This window comes from Salmo trutta, chromosome 27 (genome assembly GCF_901001165.1).
Source record: "Salmo trutta chromosome 27, fSalTru1.1, whole genome shotgun sequence".
Taxonomy (NCBI): domain Eukaryota; kingdom Metazoa; phylum Chordata; class Actinopteri; order Salmoniformes; family Salmonidae; genus Salmo; species Salmo trutta.
In genome coordinates, this window is record NC_042983.1 from 29,959,968 (window position 1) to 29,980,339 (window position 20,372).

At 41.2% G+C, this 20,372-nt stretch overlaps 1 protein-coding gene across 4 annotated transcripts in view; it reads right to left on the bottom strand.

Annotated features, from left to right (window-relative positions):
• Positions 1–20,372, bottom strand: part of LOC115164864 (acetyl-CoA carboxylase 2) — a 59,001-nt gene that overhangs the window by 36,745 nt on the left and 1,884 nt on the right. For 2 of the 4 annotated variants that reach the window (XM_029717737.1, XM_029717736.1), the window contains exons 1-2: positions 20,269–20,348; positions 14,961–15,619 (exon numbers count right to left, since the gene is read on the bottom strand). In XM_029717737.1, coding sequence (XP_029573597.1) covers positions 14,961–15,601 — 641 coding nt within the window. In that variant the 5' untranslated portion in view covers positions 15,602–15,619; positions 20,269–20,348. Of the gene's footprint in view, positions 1–7,257; positions 7,358–14,960; positions 15,620–20,268; positions 20,349–20,372 lie in introns of those variants that run through there. The other 2 variants (XM_029717735.1, XM_029717738.1) reach the window with 2 other exon arrangements.

Consider the following 20,372-nt stretch of genomic DNA (forward strand, 5'->3'; position numbering starts at 1 on the left):
CTAAAATAACACATCGTAGATCTGAATGAATGAAATAATCTTATTAAATACTTTTTTCTTTACATAGTTGAATGTGCTGACAACAAAATCACAAAAATAAATCAATGGAAATCCAATTTATCAACCCATGGAGGTCTGGATTTGGAGTCACACTCAAAATTAAAGTGGAAAACCACACTACAGGCTGATCCAACTTTAATGTAATGTCCTTAAAACAAGTCAAAATGAGGCTCAGTAGTGTGTGTGGCCTCCACGTGCCTGTATGACCTCCCTACAACGCCTGGGCATGCTCCTGATGAGGTGGCGGATGGTCTCCTGAGGGATCTCCTCCCAGACCTGGACTAAAGCATCCGCCAACTCCTGGACAGTCTGTGGTGCAACGTGGCGTTGGTGGATGGAGCAAGACATGATGTCCCAGATGTGCTCAATTGGATTCAGGTCTGGGGAACGGGCGGGCCAGTCCATAGCATCAATGCCTTCCTCTTGCAGGAACTGCTGACACACTCCAGCCACATGAGGTCTAGCATTGTCTTGCATTAGGAGGAACCCAGGGCCAACCGCACCAGCATATGGTCTCACAAGGGGTCTGAGGATCTCATCTCGGTACCTAATGGCAGTCAGGCTACCTCTGGCGAGCACATGGAGGGCTGTGCGGCCCCCCAAAGAAATGCCACCCCACACCATGACTGACCCACCGCCAAACCGGTCATTCTGGAGGATGTTGCAGGCAGCAGAACGTTCTCCACGGCGTCTCCAGACTCTGTCACGTCTGTCACGTGCTCAGTGTGAACCTGCTTTCATCTGTGAAGAGCACAGGGCGCCAGTGGCGAATTTGCCAATCTTGGTGTTCTCTGGCAAATGCCAAACGTCCTGCACGGTGTTGGGCTGTAAGCACAACCCCCACCTGTGGACGTCGGGCCCTCATACCACCCTCATGGAGTCTGTTTCTGACCGTTTGGGCAGACACATGCACATTTGTGGCCTGCTGGAGGTCATTTTGCAGGGCTCTGGCAGTGCTTCTCCTGCTCCTCCTTGCACAAAGGCGGAGGTAGCGGTCCTGCTGCTGGGTTGTTGCCCTCCTACGGCCTCCTCCACGTCTCCTGATGTACTGGCCTGTCTCCTGGTAGCGCCTCCATGCTCTGGACACTACGCTGACAGACACAGCAAACCTTCTTGCCACAGCTCGCATTGATGTGCCATCCTGGATGAGCTGCACTACCTGAGCCACTTGTGTGGGTTGTAGACTCCGTCTCATGCTACCACTAGAGTGAAAGCACCACCAGCATTCAAAAGTGACCAAAACATCAGCCAGGAAGCATAGGAACTGAGAAGTGGTCTGTGGTCCCCACCTGCAGAACCACTCCTTTATTGGGGGTGTCTTGCTAATTGCCTATAATTTCCACCTGTTGTCTATTCCATTTGCACAACAGCATGTGAAATGTATTGTCAATCAGTGTTGCTTCCTAAGTGGACAGTTTGATTTCACAGAAGTGTGATTGACTTGGAGTTACATTGTGTTGTTTAAGTGTTCCCTTTATTTTTTTGAGCAGTGTATTTCTGTCTCAACCACACGTTTCCCAAAGAAGGAAAATAAGTAGTTCGTACTATTCCAGTTCCACATGACGGTAATCAAGGTTGTAGAAACATCTCAAGGATGATCAATGGAAACCGGATGCACCGGAGATCAATTTTTTGTCTCATAGCAAAAGGGTCTGAATACTTATGTAAATAAGGTATCGTTTTTTATTTGTAATTCATTTCCAAAAATGTCTAAAAACCTGTTTTTGCTTTGTCATTATGGGGTAGTGCGTGTAGATTGAGTTTTTAAAATCCATTTTAGAATAAGGCTGTTACGGAACAAAATGTGGAAAAAGTCAAAAGGTCTGAATATTTCCTGAATGCACTGTATAGTATAAGTGGTTCAAGTGGACGGTACCATACACGCACCAAGTTCGCCCCTGGCAACGTTATGCTACACTAACGGCCATGGTACGTTACGAGCAACACAGCCAAATTAAGAAAAACTCTTGGCACTGTCACTGACTACAAAGAGACCTGGGGTTAAGTCTGCTCTCAAAATTTGTTCTGCTGCATAGGAGAACGCTTTCATAGCCTAGCGAGTCTAACAGCTATGCCTAGGCTATTATGAGGAAAGGAACGTTCAGAATCGGGAGGAGCTGTGCCTAAGGCTTAGCCTACCATATGATGACCTTATCGGATGTGCTTTACTAACAGTATTTATAAAGGCAACTATCCTTCTAATAACTGTTGTACAGTACCAGTCAAAAGTTTGGACACCGACTCATTCAAGGGTTTTTCTTTATTTTTTTTTTACTATTTTCTACATTGTAGAATAATAGTGAAGACAACAAAACTATGAAATAACACACATGGAATCATGTAGTAACCAAAATATATTTTATATTTGAGATTCTTCAAAGTAGCCAGCTTGCCTTGACACCTTTGCGCACTCTTGGCATTCTCTCAACCAGCTTCACCTGGAATGCTTTTCCAACAGTCTTGAAGGAGTTCCCACATATGCTGAGCACTTGTTGGCTACTTTTCCTTCACTCCGCGGTCCAACATATCCCAAACCATCTCAATTGGGTTGATGTCGGGTGATTGTAGAGGCCAGGTCATCTGATGCAGCACTCCATCACTCTCCTTCTTGGCCAAATAGCCCTTACACAGCTTTGAGGTGTTTGTTGGGTCATTGTCTTGTTGAAAAAAAAAATATTGTGGGACTATGTGCAAACCAGATGGGATGGCGTATTGCTGCAGAATGCTGTGGTAGCCATGCTGGTTAAGTGTGCCTTGAATTCTAAATAAATCACTGACAGTGTCACCAGCAAAGCACCCCCACACTTCCTCCTCCATGCTTCACTGTGGGAACCACACATGCGGAGATCATCCGCTCACCTACTCTGCTTCTCACAAAGACACAGCGGTTGGAACCAAAAATCTCAAATTTGTACTCATCAGACCAAAAGGACATATTTTCACTGGTCTAATGTCCATTGCTCATGTTTCTTGGCCCAAGCAAGTATCTTCTTATTGGTGTCCTTTAGTAGTGGTTTCTTTGCAGCAATTTGACCATGAAGGCCTGATTCATGCAGTCTCCTCTGAACAGTTGATGTTGAGATGTGTCTGTTACTTGAACTCTGAAGCATTTATTTAGGCTGGTAACTCTAATGAACTTATCCTCTGCAGCAGAAGTAACTCTGGGTCTTCCATTCCTGTGGTGGTCCTCATGAGAGCCAGTTTCATCATAGCACTTTATGGTTTTTGAGACTGCACTTGGAGAAACTTTCAAAGTTCTGTATTGACTGACCTTCATTTCTTAAAGTAATGATGGACTGTTGTTTCTCTTTGCTTATTTGAGCTGTTCTTGCCATAATATGGACTTGGTCTAGGGCTATCTTCTGTATACCACCCCTACCTTGTCACAACACAACTGATTGGCTCAAATGCATAAAACACATGAAAAGTTAATTTAACAAGGCACACCTGTTAATTGAAATGCATTCCAGGTGACTACCTCATGAAGCTGGTTGAGAGAATGCCAAAAGTGTGTAAAGCTGTCATCAATGCAAAGGGTGGCTACTTTGAAGAACCTCAATAATAAAATGTATTTTGATTTGTTTAACACTTTTTGTGTTATTTCATAGTTTTGATGTCTTCACTAATATTCTACAATGTTGAAAATAGTAAAAATAAAGAAACCCTTCAATGAGTATGTGTGTCCAAATTTTTGGACTGGTACTGTACGTGAGTACACCCAGTTGAAAATAGTTAACTTGGGATCAGGAGACCATGGGGCCTGTGTGTGTGTGTGTGTGTGTGTGTGTGTGTGTGTGTGTGTGTGTGTGTGTGTGTGTGTGTATATATGATTCCCACATCGCATCAATTGTAGAAAATAACAAAAAGGCCCATGAAAGGCACAGAATATGCCCCCACATTACCACCTTTATTGATAATGTTTCGATCCACATCTTCATCGTCACGTCAAAAAGGACATATTCCACCCAACATGACCATTACGCACACCCGATTCCAACCCCATTTAAGCACATGTAAATGGAACTTCATTCCCTTTTCATGCACTTTTCTCTATGCATATTCTGAACTTAAGCATGAGAATAGCATGCTATTCACCTACTATTCATTCAGGGGTGGAGATTGAAAAAATGAAGATGTAGTGGAAATATTCTGACCTTGACCTAATTCCCTCATAACTCCACCACCTTTATGCAAGAGGAAACCATGTTTAAGGTTGAGCGAACCTGCCGGTTCCAAGTGCAAAAAGCATCTCTTTTTTTTCCGATAACAACATTCTCCATGCACTGTATTTTACAACTTGATAAGAGCTATTAATAAGAGCTAGGTAAATGAGTAATCTGTTTGGGTAAGGGGATTGAAAATTTAGATGACAATTGTTTTAGATCTATTTGACCATATGATCACTGGAAATTAATGTGAAACCAGTCACATGGTGGCAAACTGAAGAATATCAACATATCACCTTTTCCGCAGTGAAGTTTATAAAATGTTGTGCCATTATGCAGAATGAAAAATCTTACAGCCTTTTCATTTACAGGGATGGGAGCTCTTGAATGTCTTAATTTGAGGCTACCCCAACTATCTCTGTTTCCTATTTCTATCATGTTAAATATTAGCCACTATCAGTATCAACCCTCAGTAGGCCTAATAACAACACATATTCAACTGCCATACTTACTTTTTGTTCCCTTCAGTTGGTATTGCCTACATTATCATTCAATTTAATTACATTGTTTCATTTAATTCCTCTAAAACATTGTCATGGCCATGTGGTTGTTGCTGTGGATCAATAGTAACAGTTCATAATATCAAAAATGTATGTAAAAAAGACCGGTAAGCTAATTAAATAGTTATGGTGCGGCGCGCAGACCAAGCCATAACAGTTTGAACCCGACACATGGCACAATACTTAGCTGTGTCAGTTGGCCCAGTTCCATGGTTAATGCAGGCTATAGAGGAGGATATAGCCTACTATTGTACACTATTCTCCCTATTTTAATTATATGTACACTAATCTTCAACAATACCATGGGTTAAAGAACTGAATGTGGCAATTTTATGAATGAATCAAACCACTGTAAATCTTTAGGATCCAACTATTTATCAGTTGGTATTGAAACAGACCAATATGCATAGGCTATATTTAGATGGCTTTATTTCATTGATCCCTATTTCTGAACCTGTTCTTTGATGTATTCTAGTCTGCTGTCAAAATTCTATTGAAAGGGATGGCTGATGATAAATGTACTGAAAACCCAATTGAATGAAAACTCCACAATAAAATCTGTTGGCCAGCAAATAGGAGGGTTTCACTGTTTCAATTACATTTATTCAGCACGAGCAAGGGAACCAAGCCTGCAAAGCCCGTTATGCACCGACATAAGAGAAGTCTGAATACTAACTACTGTGAAGTGCATAAGAAAGGCATAATTTCCTAACTCGAAATAGGGCCCATGGCGCATAGTAGGTGTGGAATCAATTCAAACATGGCTATACAAAAATAACTTTTACTGGATAATGAGCCATCACTAATCAGTGTTACAAAATAATTACATGCATAAATACCAAATCGGGCAGTTACAACCCAAGCTGCAGTAAAAATGATTATGTTGAAAACTGTTAGAATACCTGCCCACAAGACCATCACGTGCAGGCGGTGGTCGTAGATATAATAACACATGACCTACTTCAAAACAACTTGTGTACCTTTGGTAAGCTGGTATCCATGCTTTGACATATAAATGTACCATAGGCTATTTACCTTAGAAAAGATCTGATGTGAAACTCTTAGTTAAGACCTTTTGGTGACCTAGTGGTCAAACGGTGTATCCAATACAACACTCTTATCAATGTCTCCCCACCTCCTAGGAACCTTCACATGTTCAAGACCAATTTATCTCAGAGAGCTAATGTTGTGATGAGCCTCCATTAATGTGCAGCCACAGGGTTCCTCTGATCAAGAGTGCTCATATTACTCTGCTATCCTTGTTTTTAGGGATCGTTTCGTTTTTCCTACATAGCATAGAGCACAAATACACTTTATAAGGTAAACCACTTATTTTTTTTACCTGTAGGCCTAATGATACTCTTAATGGCCTTGCACGTGATGTTGTGATTGAACATATACACATTTTCAAAAAAAGGTGCTATCAAGAACTTAAGGGTTTTTCGGCTGTCCCCATAGGAGAACACATTTTGGTTCCAAGTAGAACCCATTCGAGTTCCATTTAGAACCCATTCCACAGAGGGTTCTACAAGGAACCCTAAAGAGTTCAACCTGGAACCAGAAAGTGTTATCCTATGGGGACAGCCAATAAACCCTTTTGGAACACTTTTTTTGTTAGAGTGAAGGCCTAATGCATTTATTAGTGAAGTTACACTGGGTACATCGGCCGCAACTGTAAATTATCTAGGAAGGTGCCACATGGCGCAGTTGGAAGAGCAGACCTACCCACCATTTGGCAGTGACGGATGACTAGCAGAGGGTGTTGTTTAAACTTTTTTCTTCTTCAGTTGTGGGTCAGTGATCAAGATGTGCCTGTGATTTTTTTTACGATATGGTCGAATTGTTTGGGAGGTATTAAAGGAGGCATTGGGCTCGTTGTTCAGGGGGTGCTTCAACAGCCATAGGTGGGCCTGGCTCCCAAGTGGGTTGGCCTATGCGCTCCCAGGCCCACCCATGGCTGTGACCCGGCCCAGTCATGTGAAATCCATAGATTAGGGCCTAATTTATTTATTTAAATTGACTGATTTCCTTATATCAACTTTAACTCAGTAAAATCGTACAAATTGTTGCATGTTGCGTTTCATATTCCTGTGCTGAAAGTGCATTAGTCAAGCTCCACCACTACTTTGTTCAATTTGCCCTCTGGTGAGTGGGGCCAAATTGTGAGAGGGAATTGTCATTTCCCTGACTTCCTCTTTATAGGGGCTACACATGCCAAGACCAGCACTGCTCAGTTACATAACACACTCAACCATAGCCACAATGTCAACAGAACAGCCATCATTGTTTACTACATATTCTGTCTACCAACTCAGACAAAACAACTATAAAACATGGTAAAGCAGTTCTCTGGACAGTATTATAGAGTTCTGAAATCGCGTACCCTGAAATAAGCTGTTGTCTGAAACCTGCAGTCCAAGAATCAGAGAAAAACAGAAGGCTACTTAAAAAAGCAAAAGGAAGAAACTAACCTGAGATACTGAAACCAGCAGTTGAAACTTCCATCACCCTCCATGGCAGAGTCTCTGGTGTGTGAATGGCGGAGTTGAAATCTAAGACCAAAACAATACAACCTCCACCAGTCCCTTCCTCTACGAGCCACACCCTCCCTTCACCCCTCCCACAAGCATATCAAAACATCCTTCAACCACAGAACCATATGGAATGGGGAACAGAACACTACAGTCTCTCTCTGTGTGTGTGTGTGTGTGTGTGTGTGACAGACCTGAGTTGAAATAAATATGTATTTTAGTATTTTCTAATAATATGACCCGAAATCAAATGTAATTGATACAGAGGTACAATCAGTAAGGCTGGTCTGAATGGATAGCTCACTTCAGTAAGCACAATATAATTAGGGTCCACAACAAAGCTGTGAAACCTATTGTTATTTTTAGGATAAATCTTTTTTTTTTCATTTGACATGGTCAAATAACTCAAGCATAGGTTTGGTGACTTTAGTTCTAACATGGCACACAGAAACTAGAGACCATGAGAAACTTGGTCAAAAAGAACAGCACCGACTGGCCAATAGGTGGCGCTGTTTTAGGCAGTCTCATTTAAACCTTCATATCTGCTGCCCCGTTTGACCTAGAGACTTAACTTTGTATGTAGATGTTTTTCCTCATCAACAAATTTAACTTTCCTCCATCTTGGAAGCTTAGGGATTGGTTAAGAGATGGCTGAGTTATTGATCAATCAGAAAATCAGATTTGACGTGTCTATTTACAGTGCCTTCAGAAAGTATTCACAACCCTTAACTTTTTCCACATTCTGTTGCGTTACAGCCTGAATTTAAAATTGAGTCAATTGAGACTGTCATTGATCTATACCCAATACCCCATAATGTCAAAGTGGAATTTTGTTTGTATTATTGTTTTGTAATTAAGCTGAAATGTCTTGAGTCAATACGTATTCAAACCCTTTGTCATGGCAAGCCTAAATAAGTTCAGCAGTAAAAATGTGCATTATAAGTTGCATGGACTCATTCCGTGCTCAATAATAGTGGTTAACATGATTTTTTAATGACTACCCCATCTCTGTACCCCACACAAACAATTATCTGTATGTTCCCTCAAATTGAGTTGTGAATTTCAACCACTAAGACCAGGGAGGTTTTTCAATGCTTAGCAAAGAAGGGCACCTATTGGTAGATGTGTAAAAATAAAACAAGCAGACACTGAAAATACCTTTGAGCATGGTGAAGTTATTAATTAGGCTTTGGATGGTGTATCAATACAAAGATGCAGGCGTCCTTCCTAACTCAATTGCCGGAGAGGAAGGAAAGCGCTCAGGGATTTCACCATGAGGCCAACGGTGAATTTAAAACAGTTACAGATTTAGTTTAAATGGTTGTTATATGAGACAACTGAGGATGGATCAACAACATTGTAGGTACTCCACAATCCTAGCCTAAATTACAGAATGAAAACATTTACATTTAAGTCATTTAGCAGACGCTCTTATCCAGAGCGACTTACAGTAGTGAATGCATACATTTCATAAATTTTTTCTCCGTACTGGTCCCCCGTGGGAATCGAACCCACAACCCTGGTGTTGCAAACACCATGCTCTACCAACTGAGCTACACGGGGAAAGGAAGCCTGTACAGAATAAAAAAATATTCCAAAACATGAATCCTGTTGCAACAAGGCACTTAAGTAATAATGTAAAAAATGTGGCAAAAAAACATAATACTTTGTATTCAGGACAAAAAGTATGTTGTTTGGGGCAAATCCAACACAACACTGAGTACCACTCTTCATATTTTCAAGCATGGTGGTGGCTGCATCATGTTATCGGTATGCTTGTCATTGGCAAGGACTAGGGAATTTTTTTAGGATAAGGCCAAATCTACACTGGTGTAGTGGTGCCTACTCTAATTGTGCCAAAAAGTTGCCAAATGGCCCACCCTGCGACAGAAAGGCACCCAGAGTGAAAAAGCGTATATTTTCCTTCGTTTTTTTAGATTGTTTTTCAATAACAAGAAAACTTGATGGTGTAAGTCCACAACAATGCTTAAATGACTATCTGATTGGGTGGGCCTGTCAGGGCCTGGCTCCCCAGTGGGTTGGCATCTGTCCACCCCAACCATGTCTACACCCTGATGCAAACAGCACATGATGACAATTACGCATCACAAATAGCCTACTAACCAACACTTCAGACTAAACTTTTTCCTACCTGGTTTGCATACCTATTGTTGCCTTAGTTATACATTTACTGGTAGATATAACTTGAAACGTCTTTCCTACTCTACAGACTACCGATGTCATTCTTCTGTGAGCTGCTCCATGCCAAAACCGTTTCCTCTTTCTGCCTGTAGGTGATATTCTGCTGAAACTAGGCTGTGTGCGCAACGCACATGTGAATTTATTTCACGTGCTTTGCGATTGTGTAGGCTACTTTGCATGATTTAACTATTGTACTGCATAATTGATTCATCGTATACCTCCACTACACCACTTTGATACGCATCAGTAGGGATTAAGAAGTGAATATACGCAGTTCCCACTGGGGGAAAAAAATATGATTTCTACCTTTGTATACCCTCCACTACACCACTTTGTGTTTTACAAAAAGTGCACTCCTGAGTGCCCTAGTATTACGGTTATGTCCTTTCAGAATCACAAACCTGTCACACACTGAAGGCCTATAGGGTCGCCACTGCGCAAACATGTCCATAATATACATAAAAGGCTGTTAATATAATGATTCATATATATATATATATATATGGCCTCGCGAAGCTGTTTTATGCATCGACTGAATGGAAGCTGATGATTCGTTTTTTACTCCTCTGGTCTCCTGAAGAAATTACAAGTCCTCACTGTCCGAGACCGAGTACAAATGTACCAGACACAGAGACAAGACCAAGTCACTCAATACCTGGTCTCAAGTACTACAACACTGGGTTGAATACATATTTTAGTCCTAGTAGGATTCCCTGAGGCAAAGTCATTAATATCCATTTAGTGATTGGTTGAGGCTTCTTGGGTGCGTGATGTCACTCCGAGTCCGTGAGAAACATGAGACAGATTCTCTCGCCTTGAATCGGAAACCAGTAGTGACCACCAACTTCAATGACAGTTAACTTACAATTAAAAGGTGAATGTAACATTCCCGCATCCCAATAACATTGCTGCAGAGGAGGGCTTGCTAGCTAGTGTTTGAGTCATCTCAGATGTTTTCTTGTTTACAGTTCAGCTAGCAAAATGCACATTTCTGACGTTAGCTAAACTGTTTCTAGACTCGGGTGCTCATGGGGCCTTCAGGAGCCAGCAGGTTAGATGATTCCACCATGGGCAACAACTGGTTACTAGAACTGAACAGATGGACATGGGGCAATGACATTTGGTATGTAAAGCTTATGTATGTCCTTAGAAGCTGTGTGAATATAAAATCACTGACACTTTAGGATGGTAGACCAGACCAGTTGGTGGCAATATAGATGTCATTGGCATCAGTGGCACCATAGGATACTAGAGCAATAACCTTCGATCAAGCGGACTTTGTCTCATGCAAATTAATGTTAGATTCTAATTATGCAGACAATGTGAATGATCATGATTAATATATCTGTATAATCACATATAGTTGCTCTATTATGTCAACAACAAAAAACTTTTATTCGCCACGTTCTTCGTAAACAACATGTGGACTAACAGTGAAATGCAAACTTACAGGTTTTCCCAACAATGCAGAGAAAGAAAATACAGAAATAATTGAAAAGTAAAACACAATGATAAAAGTAATAATAGATACACAATGAGTAACAATCTATGTATATATTTTTTTTAAACATTTTTTTTACATTATATACTGGGTACACTACCAGTCAAAAGTTTTAGAACACCTACTCATTCAAGGGTTTTTATTTGTACTATTTTCTGCTTTGTAGAATAATAGTGTAGACATCAAAACTATGAAATTACATATATACAATTATGTAGTAACCAAAAAAAGTGTTAAACAAATCAAAATATATTTGAGATTCTTCAAAGTAGCCACCCTTTGCCTTGATGACAGCTTTGCACACTCTCAACCAGCTGGAAAGCATTTCAATTAACAGGTGCGCCTTGTTAAAAGTTAATTTGTGGAATTTCTTTCCTCAATGCGTTTGAGCCAATCAGTTGTTTTGTGACAAGGTAGGGTGGTATACAGAAGATAGCCCTATTTGGTAAAATACCAAGTCCATATTACGGCAAGAACAACTCAAATAAGCAAAGAGAAACGACAGTCCATCATTGCTTTAAGACATGAATGTCAGTCAATATGGAACATTTCAAGAACATTGAAAGTTTCTTCAAGTGCAGTCGCAAAAACCATCAAGTGCTATGATGAAACTGGCTCTCATGAGGACCGCCACAGGACTGGAAGACCCAGAGTTACTTCTGCTGCAGTGGATAAGTTCAATAGAGTTACCAGCCTCAGAAATTGCAGCCTAAATAAATGCTTCACAGAGGTCAAGTAACAGACATCTCAACATCAACTGTTCATTAGACACTGCGTGAATCAGGCTTTCATGGTCGAATTGCTACAAAGAAACCACTACGAAATGACACCAATAAAAAGAGACAGGCTTGGGCCAAGAAACACGAGCAATGGACATTAGACCGGTGGAAATCTATGCTTTGGTATGGAGTCCAAATTGGAGATTTTTGGTTCCAACCTCCGTGTCTTTGTGAGATGTGGTGTGGGTGAACGGATGATCTCTGCATGTGTATTTCCCACCGTGAAGCGTGGAGAAGGTGGTGTTATGGTGTGGCGGTGCTTTGCTGGTGACACTGTCTGATTTATTTAGAATTCAAGGCACACTTAACCAGCATGGTTACCACAGCATTCTACAGCGATACGCCATCCCATCTGGTTTGGGCTTGGTGGGACTGTCATTTGTTTTTCAACAGAACAATGACCCAACACACCTCCACGCTGTGTAAGGGCTATTTTACCAAGAAGGAGAGCGATGGAGTGCTGCATCAGATGACCTGGCCTCCACAATCCAGACCTCAACCAAATTGAGATGGTTTGGGATGAGTCGGACCACAGCCAACAAGTACTCATCTTATGTGGGTACACCTTCAAGACTGTTGGAAAAGCATTTCAGGTAAAGCTGGTTGAGAGAATGCCAAGAGTGTGCAAAGCTGTCATCAAGGCATAGGGTGGCTATTTGAAGAATCTCAAATATATTTTGATTTGTTTAACACTTTTGTGGTTACTACATGATTCCATATGTGGTATTTCATAGTTTTGATGTCTTCCCTATTATTATACAATGTAGAAAAGTCAAAATAAAGAAAAACCCTTGAATGAGTAGGTGTTCTAAAACTTTTGACTGGTAGTGTATATCCAAGGGGTACCAATACCGAGTGGATGTGCAGGAGTACGAGGTAGATATGTATATACAACTAGGAATTAAGTGCCAGATAGTAAACAGTAGCAGCAGCATATGAGATGAGACAAAAAAGTTGGTGCAAAAACTGTCCATGCAGATAGTTAAATAGTTAGCCAAATAGATATCCGGACTAACTATTTGGCAGTCTGTTGGTTCCATTCTCTAAACTATTTTAATAAATATTAATGCTTGCATTATGTCTCTGCTGTTCATTCAGTTAAGCATGCCCTCAATTAAACTACCTCCATTGGAAGTATTTGAAAGCATTTTCTAATAGTTTCTGAAAATTAGCCTACTATTTGAAAGTATTTTCTAATACTTATTTCAAATACATAGTAATGTATTTGAGTCAGTGTATTTGCGTATTTCAAAACACATTCCAATTTACTACTAAAAATAAAACGAATTGAAATGTTTACTTTCAAATGTCTTTGAAAGTAATTGAAATAGCCTAACAGTATTTGAACACAGATCTGGTGTGTAGACGTGTTTGACAATCTTATCTGATCTCTTACACACACGCATACAAAAACACGTTCACACACACACACACACACACACACACACACACAGTGGATGTATCAAGTTCTCATTAAAGTTAAACACAACTAACTTGTCCCTTCACGAACCACCAAACTATAGCTTATGGTAACCTTCTAGCATATGGTAAACAAAAACGTGGGAGGCTAATTCTTCCATGTGGCAAACTGACTGAAATTGTCAAAACATAATTGGTAGGTGTTATGTGTAGGCCTACACAGTGGCATCATGTCAGTCAATGCTACTCATAGGCCTATGCTACTTCTCAATGTGGAAAAACTATAATTCCTTAAAACACATGGAAAGCCATCTTACCTCTCCCCTTTCAGTTTCACCTCCATGGTGATTCCTGCACATGTGGCTCAAGAGTACAAACAAACAAGCTTTTCAAAACTCGGCTGAGAGTGGAGTGTGGCATTCAAAGCCAACTGAACCTGTGTCAAGTAGACTTAGGTATGCTCAGCTGACCAACTACCTGAGATATCCATTGTGATGTCACCAAAAAAAGATCAACAATAGTGCCTCGTGCTCTATGCCTAAAGGCTTCATACAGCAAGCCAAATGTATCTACAGAGAAATTCCAAGGGATGTAGAAACATTTGTCAAGCACACATACAATGTTGTTGTGTGCCCTCCTGGGACTCAGACCCTGGTTCTCAAAGTCAACGACACTTGTTCCATTAAAAGTGCAGAGAGGTGAGGCATGCGACAATAACACAAGTTACTGTCAGCATGCATGCTGTGGTCAGGTGATCATAGGCAGCTGGTTGTGTGGATACAGCATGGGGCAGCAATAATACCACAATGTGGCTGGCAAGTTTGCCTCCGGCCTGGCCAACAATTGGTCTCGCCTTTTGGACAACAGCGCACTCTGCTGATACCCAGAGACTACTGCACTGACAGGCAGCCTCACCTCACTAGTCACGAGCTAATCTGCTGAATGATTAATTGACTCTTAACACTGGGTTGATGGAGCAAGCACTTGCATTCACTATCAACACGTTCTGAACTGAATACAATTCCAATGTCATCAGAGTAGTGAAAACGATGATGTCTAAACCTGTTTATTCTATACTGAACAAAAATATAAACGCAACATGTAAAGTGTTGGTCACATTTCATGAGCTCATGTTAGTGAGCATTTCTCCTTTGCCAAAATAATCCATCCACCTGACAGGTGTGGCATATCAAGAAGCTGAATAAACAGCGTGATAATTACACAGGTGTAATGTGCATGCTGACTGCAGGAATGAGGCCAGTTGGACGTACTGCCAAATTTTCTAAAACATTGGAGGTGGCTTATGGTAGAGAAATTAACATTAAATTATCTGGCAACATCTCTGGTGGACATTCCTTCAGTCAGCATGCCAATTGCATGCTCCCTCGACTTGAGACATTTGTGGTATTGTATTGTGACACAAAACTGCACATTTTAGAGTGGCCTTTTATTGTCCCCAACACAAGGTGGACCTGTGTAATGATCATGCTATTTAATCAGCTTCTTGATATGCCACACCTGTCAGGTGGATGGATTATCTTGGCAAAGGAGAAATGCTCAATAACAGCGATGTAAACAAATTTGTACATAAAATTTGGGAGAAATAAGCTTTTTCTGGGATCTTTTATTTCAGCTCATGAAACACAGGACCAACACTTTGCATGTTGCGTTCATATTCTTGTTCAGCGTAATATGAAAATGAAGTTTACTTAAAAGAAGTTGCACAACATGCTATGGCCTACCTCATGCCATGGGAGGTAGGGGTTGATGTTACTGATGTAACTTGCTGTGGGGGGGAGAAGGTGGTTGAGGTTGCTGATACGGTTTGTCGTAGGCAGGAGGTGGCTGCTGCCTGAGAGGAACCAAAACCTGTAGGGGGTTTCATGGTCAAAGGCAGATCTTCATCTGAAGAATTGTCCTCCGATGACCCCAGGATGAACTTGAGGCGCGCTCGTCGAGCTTCTGGGCCTGAGATGAGTTTGGGCCTGATCGTTCTACTGGGAGGCTGAGGGACAACAAAGGGAAGGGACGGCTGTGTGTGCTTCATTTCCTCTGAAGAGGCCTGAGGAGCCTGGGAACCCCCTGTCCTGGGTATCATGGGACCGACAGTGGGGTCAATGTGGGTTAGGGGACAGTTGTCCCCGCTATCTGTTGAGGTAGATGCTGCAAGACCCATGGGTGTGGAGTGTTTAGCAGGGGGTGGAGCAGGGGTGTGTGCAGCCGCAGCGGGTCTATCGGCCGCTTGAATCTCCTCCTGTGCTGCAGCTGCAGGGGTTCCACAGCCAGTCGCTATTTCCCCCCCTTTCTCCAGCATCTGCTTGACCTTAATCATCCAGAGTAGCCACAATATCAGTAGTAATCCCAAGAGTAGAAGTGGGAGCATTCAGACATCCTCTTGAAACTGCAAAATAGAAATAGATGTATGATACTGATCCCAATTTCCTGACTGTACCAACTTTTATCATTAGAAAATAAATATGGATTCAAATGAATTATGCGACTGCTTCATAAGGAATTCAGTAAAGTGCACAAGCTACCGTTTCCATAGAAGCAAAACACCTTGTATAAAACCTATTCAGAGTCGTTCAATGTCATTTCAGCAAGCCATGACACCCACCATCACAAATTGTTCTTAAATTGTTTCTGTAACATTTTGTTTACATTTTTTGTTGTTGTTGAGAAATGAAGATAATTGATTGCACCCAAATTGGACCTTTTCATTTATTGGATTCAAATAATATTCAATAAATATAGTACCCAACATCTGATTTGGACCAAACTTCTTCCTACCATTGAGTAAGACATGAGGAATCCAATAAAATGGTAATGAGGAATCCAACGAAAGCCAACAACAGACCCCCCCACACCAAACCCACCTCAACAACCAGTATACCAGTATCAGTTCCCTATGTCTAACAAGTAGTATGGAGCTGCGGCTTGGAGTATTGCTTTTTCATTCTATGTAATGTATTCCTCCTGAATCTGGTGATGTAATTTTTTTCCCTGTTCTGAATTGCTTTCATGGAGGACTGGCTTGAATTGTGAGGATGACCACACAATTTATTTTATCATGAGCAAATGCTATTGCTTTTGTACCCAAAGTTGCAAAGAAAATGTTTTGATCCATTTAATAAACACAAGAGTCCAGCCAAATTGATACAGGTTTGTGGCAGTAGCAGGAACAGTGGCGTCTAGTGGGAAAAATCTGGTACTTTCACACTCATTTATGGTAAATAATGCAAGTGACTTCAATGGCTAATTTCTCTGAACAGAGGGGAAAAAACAAAAATCACCAGAAGCACAGGTAATACATTACAAAGGATGAAAACACAATAGGCCTACTCCAAGCCACAGCTCCATACTATTTGTCAGACAGAGAACTTATACTGTATACTTTTTGTTGGGGTGGGATTGGCGTGGGGGGTCCGTGGGTGGCTTTTGATAATTTTATTGGACTCCTTGTCTTACTCAATATTAATAGTAGATTATATGAATCCCTTAAATTAAAATGGCCAATTTGGGTGCAATCAATTAGCTTAATTACATTTTTTTTTTTTTAATGTTTTTTTTATGTTTCAGGAATGCTAATCTAATCCTAACAGAAACGATTTCAGCACAATCTGAGAAGGTGAAATGCTTTCCCAACACTACACTGAGAGAACAGACTACGTGGAGGTTGACCCCAATCACTGTTCAAGGGTTAGATGTCTTCTTTATCCCCCGCTAATATTTATGGTCAGGCAGTAAGGTAATCTGATCCCAGATCTGTGGTTAGAGGCAACTTCTACCTCAAAAGGACAGTCTCTGAAAGCCCAGACACAAACAGGAATGTAAACTACAAGCAGGCAAAGAAAAATGCCTGTTATGGCAGTGCACAAGGTAGCCTGTAAATGAACAACCCAAATGGGTTGTTTTTCTCAGTTGCGTAAACTTTTGCAGTGTTTTTAGGGACTAGGCTAGTGAGTAGGCTATTCCTTCACTACTACTTTGTGACAACCTTACTTACTCTGGCAGCTGACGAGAGAGAGAGCCGAGTGGGTTTCATTCATACAAACACAGCTAACATCTGTCATTGTGACACATGGAGGAAAGGTCAGCAGTAAGGGAATAAAATGTGAAGGGGGAGGGACAAGCCCAAGAATTACTCCTTAAGATCCAAGGACCTTTTATGTTATTCTCAGAGGTAGACTGGCTCTGGCAGCCAAAAACTCTATCTAAACGTGAGTTGAGATACGGTTCTATAAACATAAAGCCCTTTACTTTCATACAGGGGTGGAAGTAAGCCAATATGGCATCCCGGCAAAATAAATAGTGGGGGTACGCCATACCGGTAAAACATGAGCCTATCACAATTAACACAAAGTGCCAAGAAAAGATGAGTGGCTGTGACTTAGGGACGTGTGGACAACTGTGGAAGCATCAATTCAGGCTTCAAGTGTAGGCCTAATGACAATTGCAGAATGTTATTACAATACATGTAGTTGTTTTGTAACAGATGTCTCAACATTCAACAAATTGCAGGTGCCCAGTTCACTGTTTGTATGCTGGAATTATTTTGCTGTTAGTCTGCAGGAGTGCCTTTCTGAAGGGATTGCCAAACAATCAGATGAAAATATTATGACTGGTTGTGTTTATGCCACATTAAAAAGTTAATGCATGTTGAAAGTAATATAAATCTTTACTAGGCCTAGGCTACCAGGCCCACAGAGATCATATGATATTAATAGGGATTCTATATGGAATTCTGATTACACCTAGGCTATATAAAAATAAAAGTGTGCATGCTTGGGTGTCCCATACCGGTAAATAATTAAATCTACTTTCACCCCTGCCTTCATATCACATCAAAATAATTTCACAAATACAAAATATAAAAACTTGCTGGACACTGTTTTAACTGGCTTTATCAGTTGCAGCTGACAGTATTTTTCAGTTAAAACACGTTTCTGGCAACCTTCTTCCATTACACAGGTGTTCGTAGAATGCTAGATAGCTAATTATCACAGGTGGCCGGCTCAGTCTTCCGTAAGCATGTTCTGTAACATGGAGATATGGCTGTGTGGGAACACTAACCCTATGAAAGGTGTTCTAATTTCACCTTTTTTAATGATTTCTCGCTGATATGGAAGATAGGTTACTAATGTTTCCAAAACCGTACTGCAAGCGATGCGTGTTCACGGACAGATCGAGCGTCGGAGCTCTTAACAAAAGTACCCCGGACCTTCATCAATAGGCGCTAAAGGTAGTTAGTATCTGGGACAGGCAGGCAGGCAAGTCATATAGCCTAAACCAGGGGTTCTCAAACTTTTAGGGGCCGAGGACCCCTTTTGTGATAGCAAATTCATCAGAGACCCCTCATAATCAGAACAACTTGAGTTAGATAACAAATAGCATACAAGGAGATTTACTATGACTTCGGGCTCTGGGAATAAACATTTTAAAGAAGAGAAAATGTTACAGTTTTCAAGCAATTTTCCTGCAATTCTATACATTATCATGGGGCAGAGAGATTTGTTGTTGTTGCAGCATTAAAGCTAATATCCTGCAATATTCTACACATTTTGTCATGAGGAGATGAATTGCAGTTTTAAAGCTTAAATTACAGCGCATCTAAGTTTAAAAAAAAAAGTAAAAAATTGGGGGGGGTAAACTGTGGATAACCAGTATCCCTTTGAGTCTGCCAGGCCCATGTTGCCCAGGGTTAAGAACATACATAGTAGATTGATAATAATATGTTGTATTGTATTACACCCTCTAAAATTCTTCCACTTTGGCCAAAATTAGTTTAATTTTTTGTTTAATAAAATGTTATAACCCCTTTTATCCCCAATTTTGTGATATCCAATTGGTAGTTACAGACTTGTCCCATCACTGCAACTCCCATACGGACTCGGGAGAGGCGAAGGTCGAAAGCCATGCATCCTCCGAAACACGACCCTGCCAAGCCGCACTGCTTCTTGACACCCTGCTCGCTTAACCCGGAAGACAGCTGCACCAAGGAAACACTGTACAGCTGGCGCCCGGGTCAGCTTGCAGGGCGTCCGGCCCGCCACAAGGAGTCGCTAGAGCGCGATGGGACAAGAAAATCGTGGCCAGCCAAACCCTCCCCTAACCCGGACGACGCCGCCTCATGGGTCTCCCGGTCACGGCCGACTGTGACACAGTCTGGAATCGAACCAGGGGCTGTAATGACGCCTCAAGTACTGCGATGCAGTGCCTTAGAATGCTACGCCACTCGGGAGGCCTGGCCAATTTTTTTTTATATAATTTGGTTTATATATAAATACATTTCTTTCTCTGTAATATAAAGAAATAAAGAGAGAGAGCTGTCCGCAGACCCCCTACAGTACCTCGACCGCAGACCCCACTTTGAGATCCGCAGGCCTAAATAACATTGGTATAGGATGAAGCAAAATGATACCATATCTGCATACAAAATCCGTAAAGCAAGACATCCTTGCTACCCTCACGTCCCCACAAAAAGGCATAATCTTCTCTGCCAAGTTTGACCTTCAAAGTGAACCAGGCTCAGAATGGTGGAGGGCCATTTCTACAACCCTTTCCTCTAACATGCTTGAGTAGATGGCTGAGCAGTGAGCACAAACATGTATGACCATTAAATAGTTTACTAATACGTTTGTCAAACATCAAACAGACTAGGTCAAAAGAGATAACCCGCTCATCAATATTACTGATAGGGTAGTCTACAAAAGTACTAGCTATCTCGGACAATGATAAAAGTAATCTATCAATCTCTCTGGATTTAGCCTAAAACATTTCAGGGGCAATTCTACAATGTGTATGGATATTCGTGGACCTGAACAAGTTTAAACTCCCAAATGCAATAATATGTAGTAAACATTACTATGAAAACTTGCCAGTGAAAATGGGCTTGGACTAGTCCTAATAGTGGTGAAACTGTATGGAAGCAAGAATAGCCTGGTAGCTAGATTCTTACAGCGTTTTTGAGAGCTAAATCTTGTTCGATGACCGAGGTTAGTTCCGTAACTGTAGTTAACTCCTAAATTAACTAATTAGTCGTAGGCTTACCTCTACCGTCTTGCGCGTGGTGATGGTTACAATGTCTATGGTGGCCACACGTGTGCACCAAATAAACAGCAGGGGTGTACTCATTTATCCAAACAGTTTTGCAA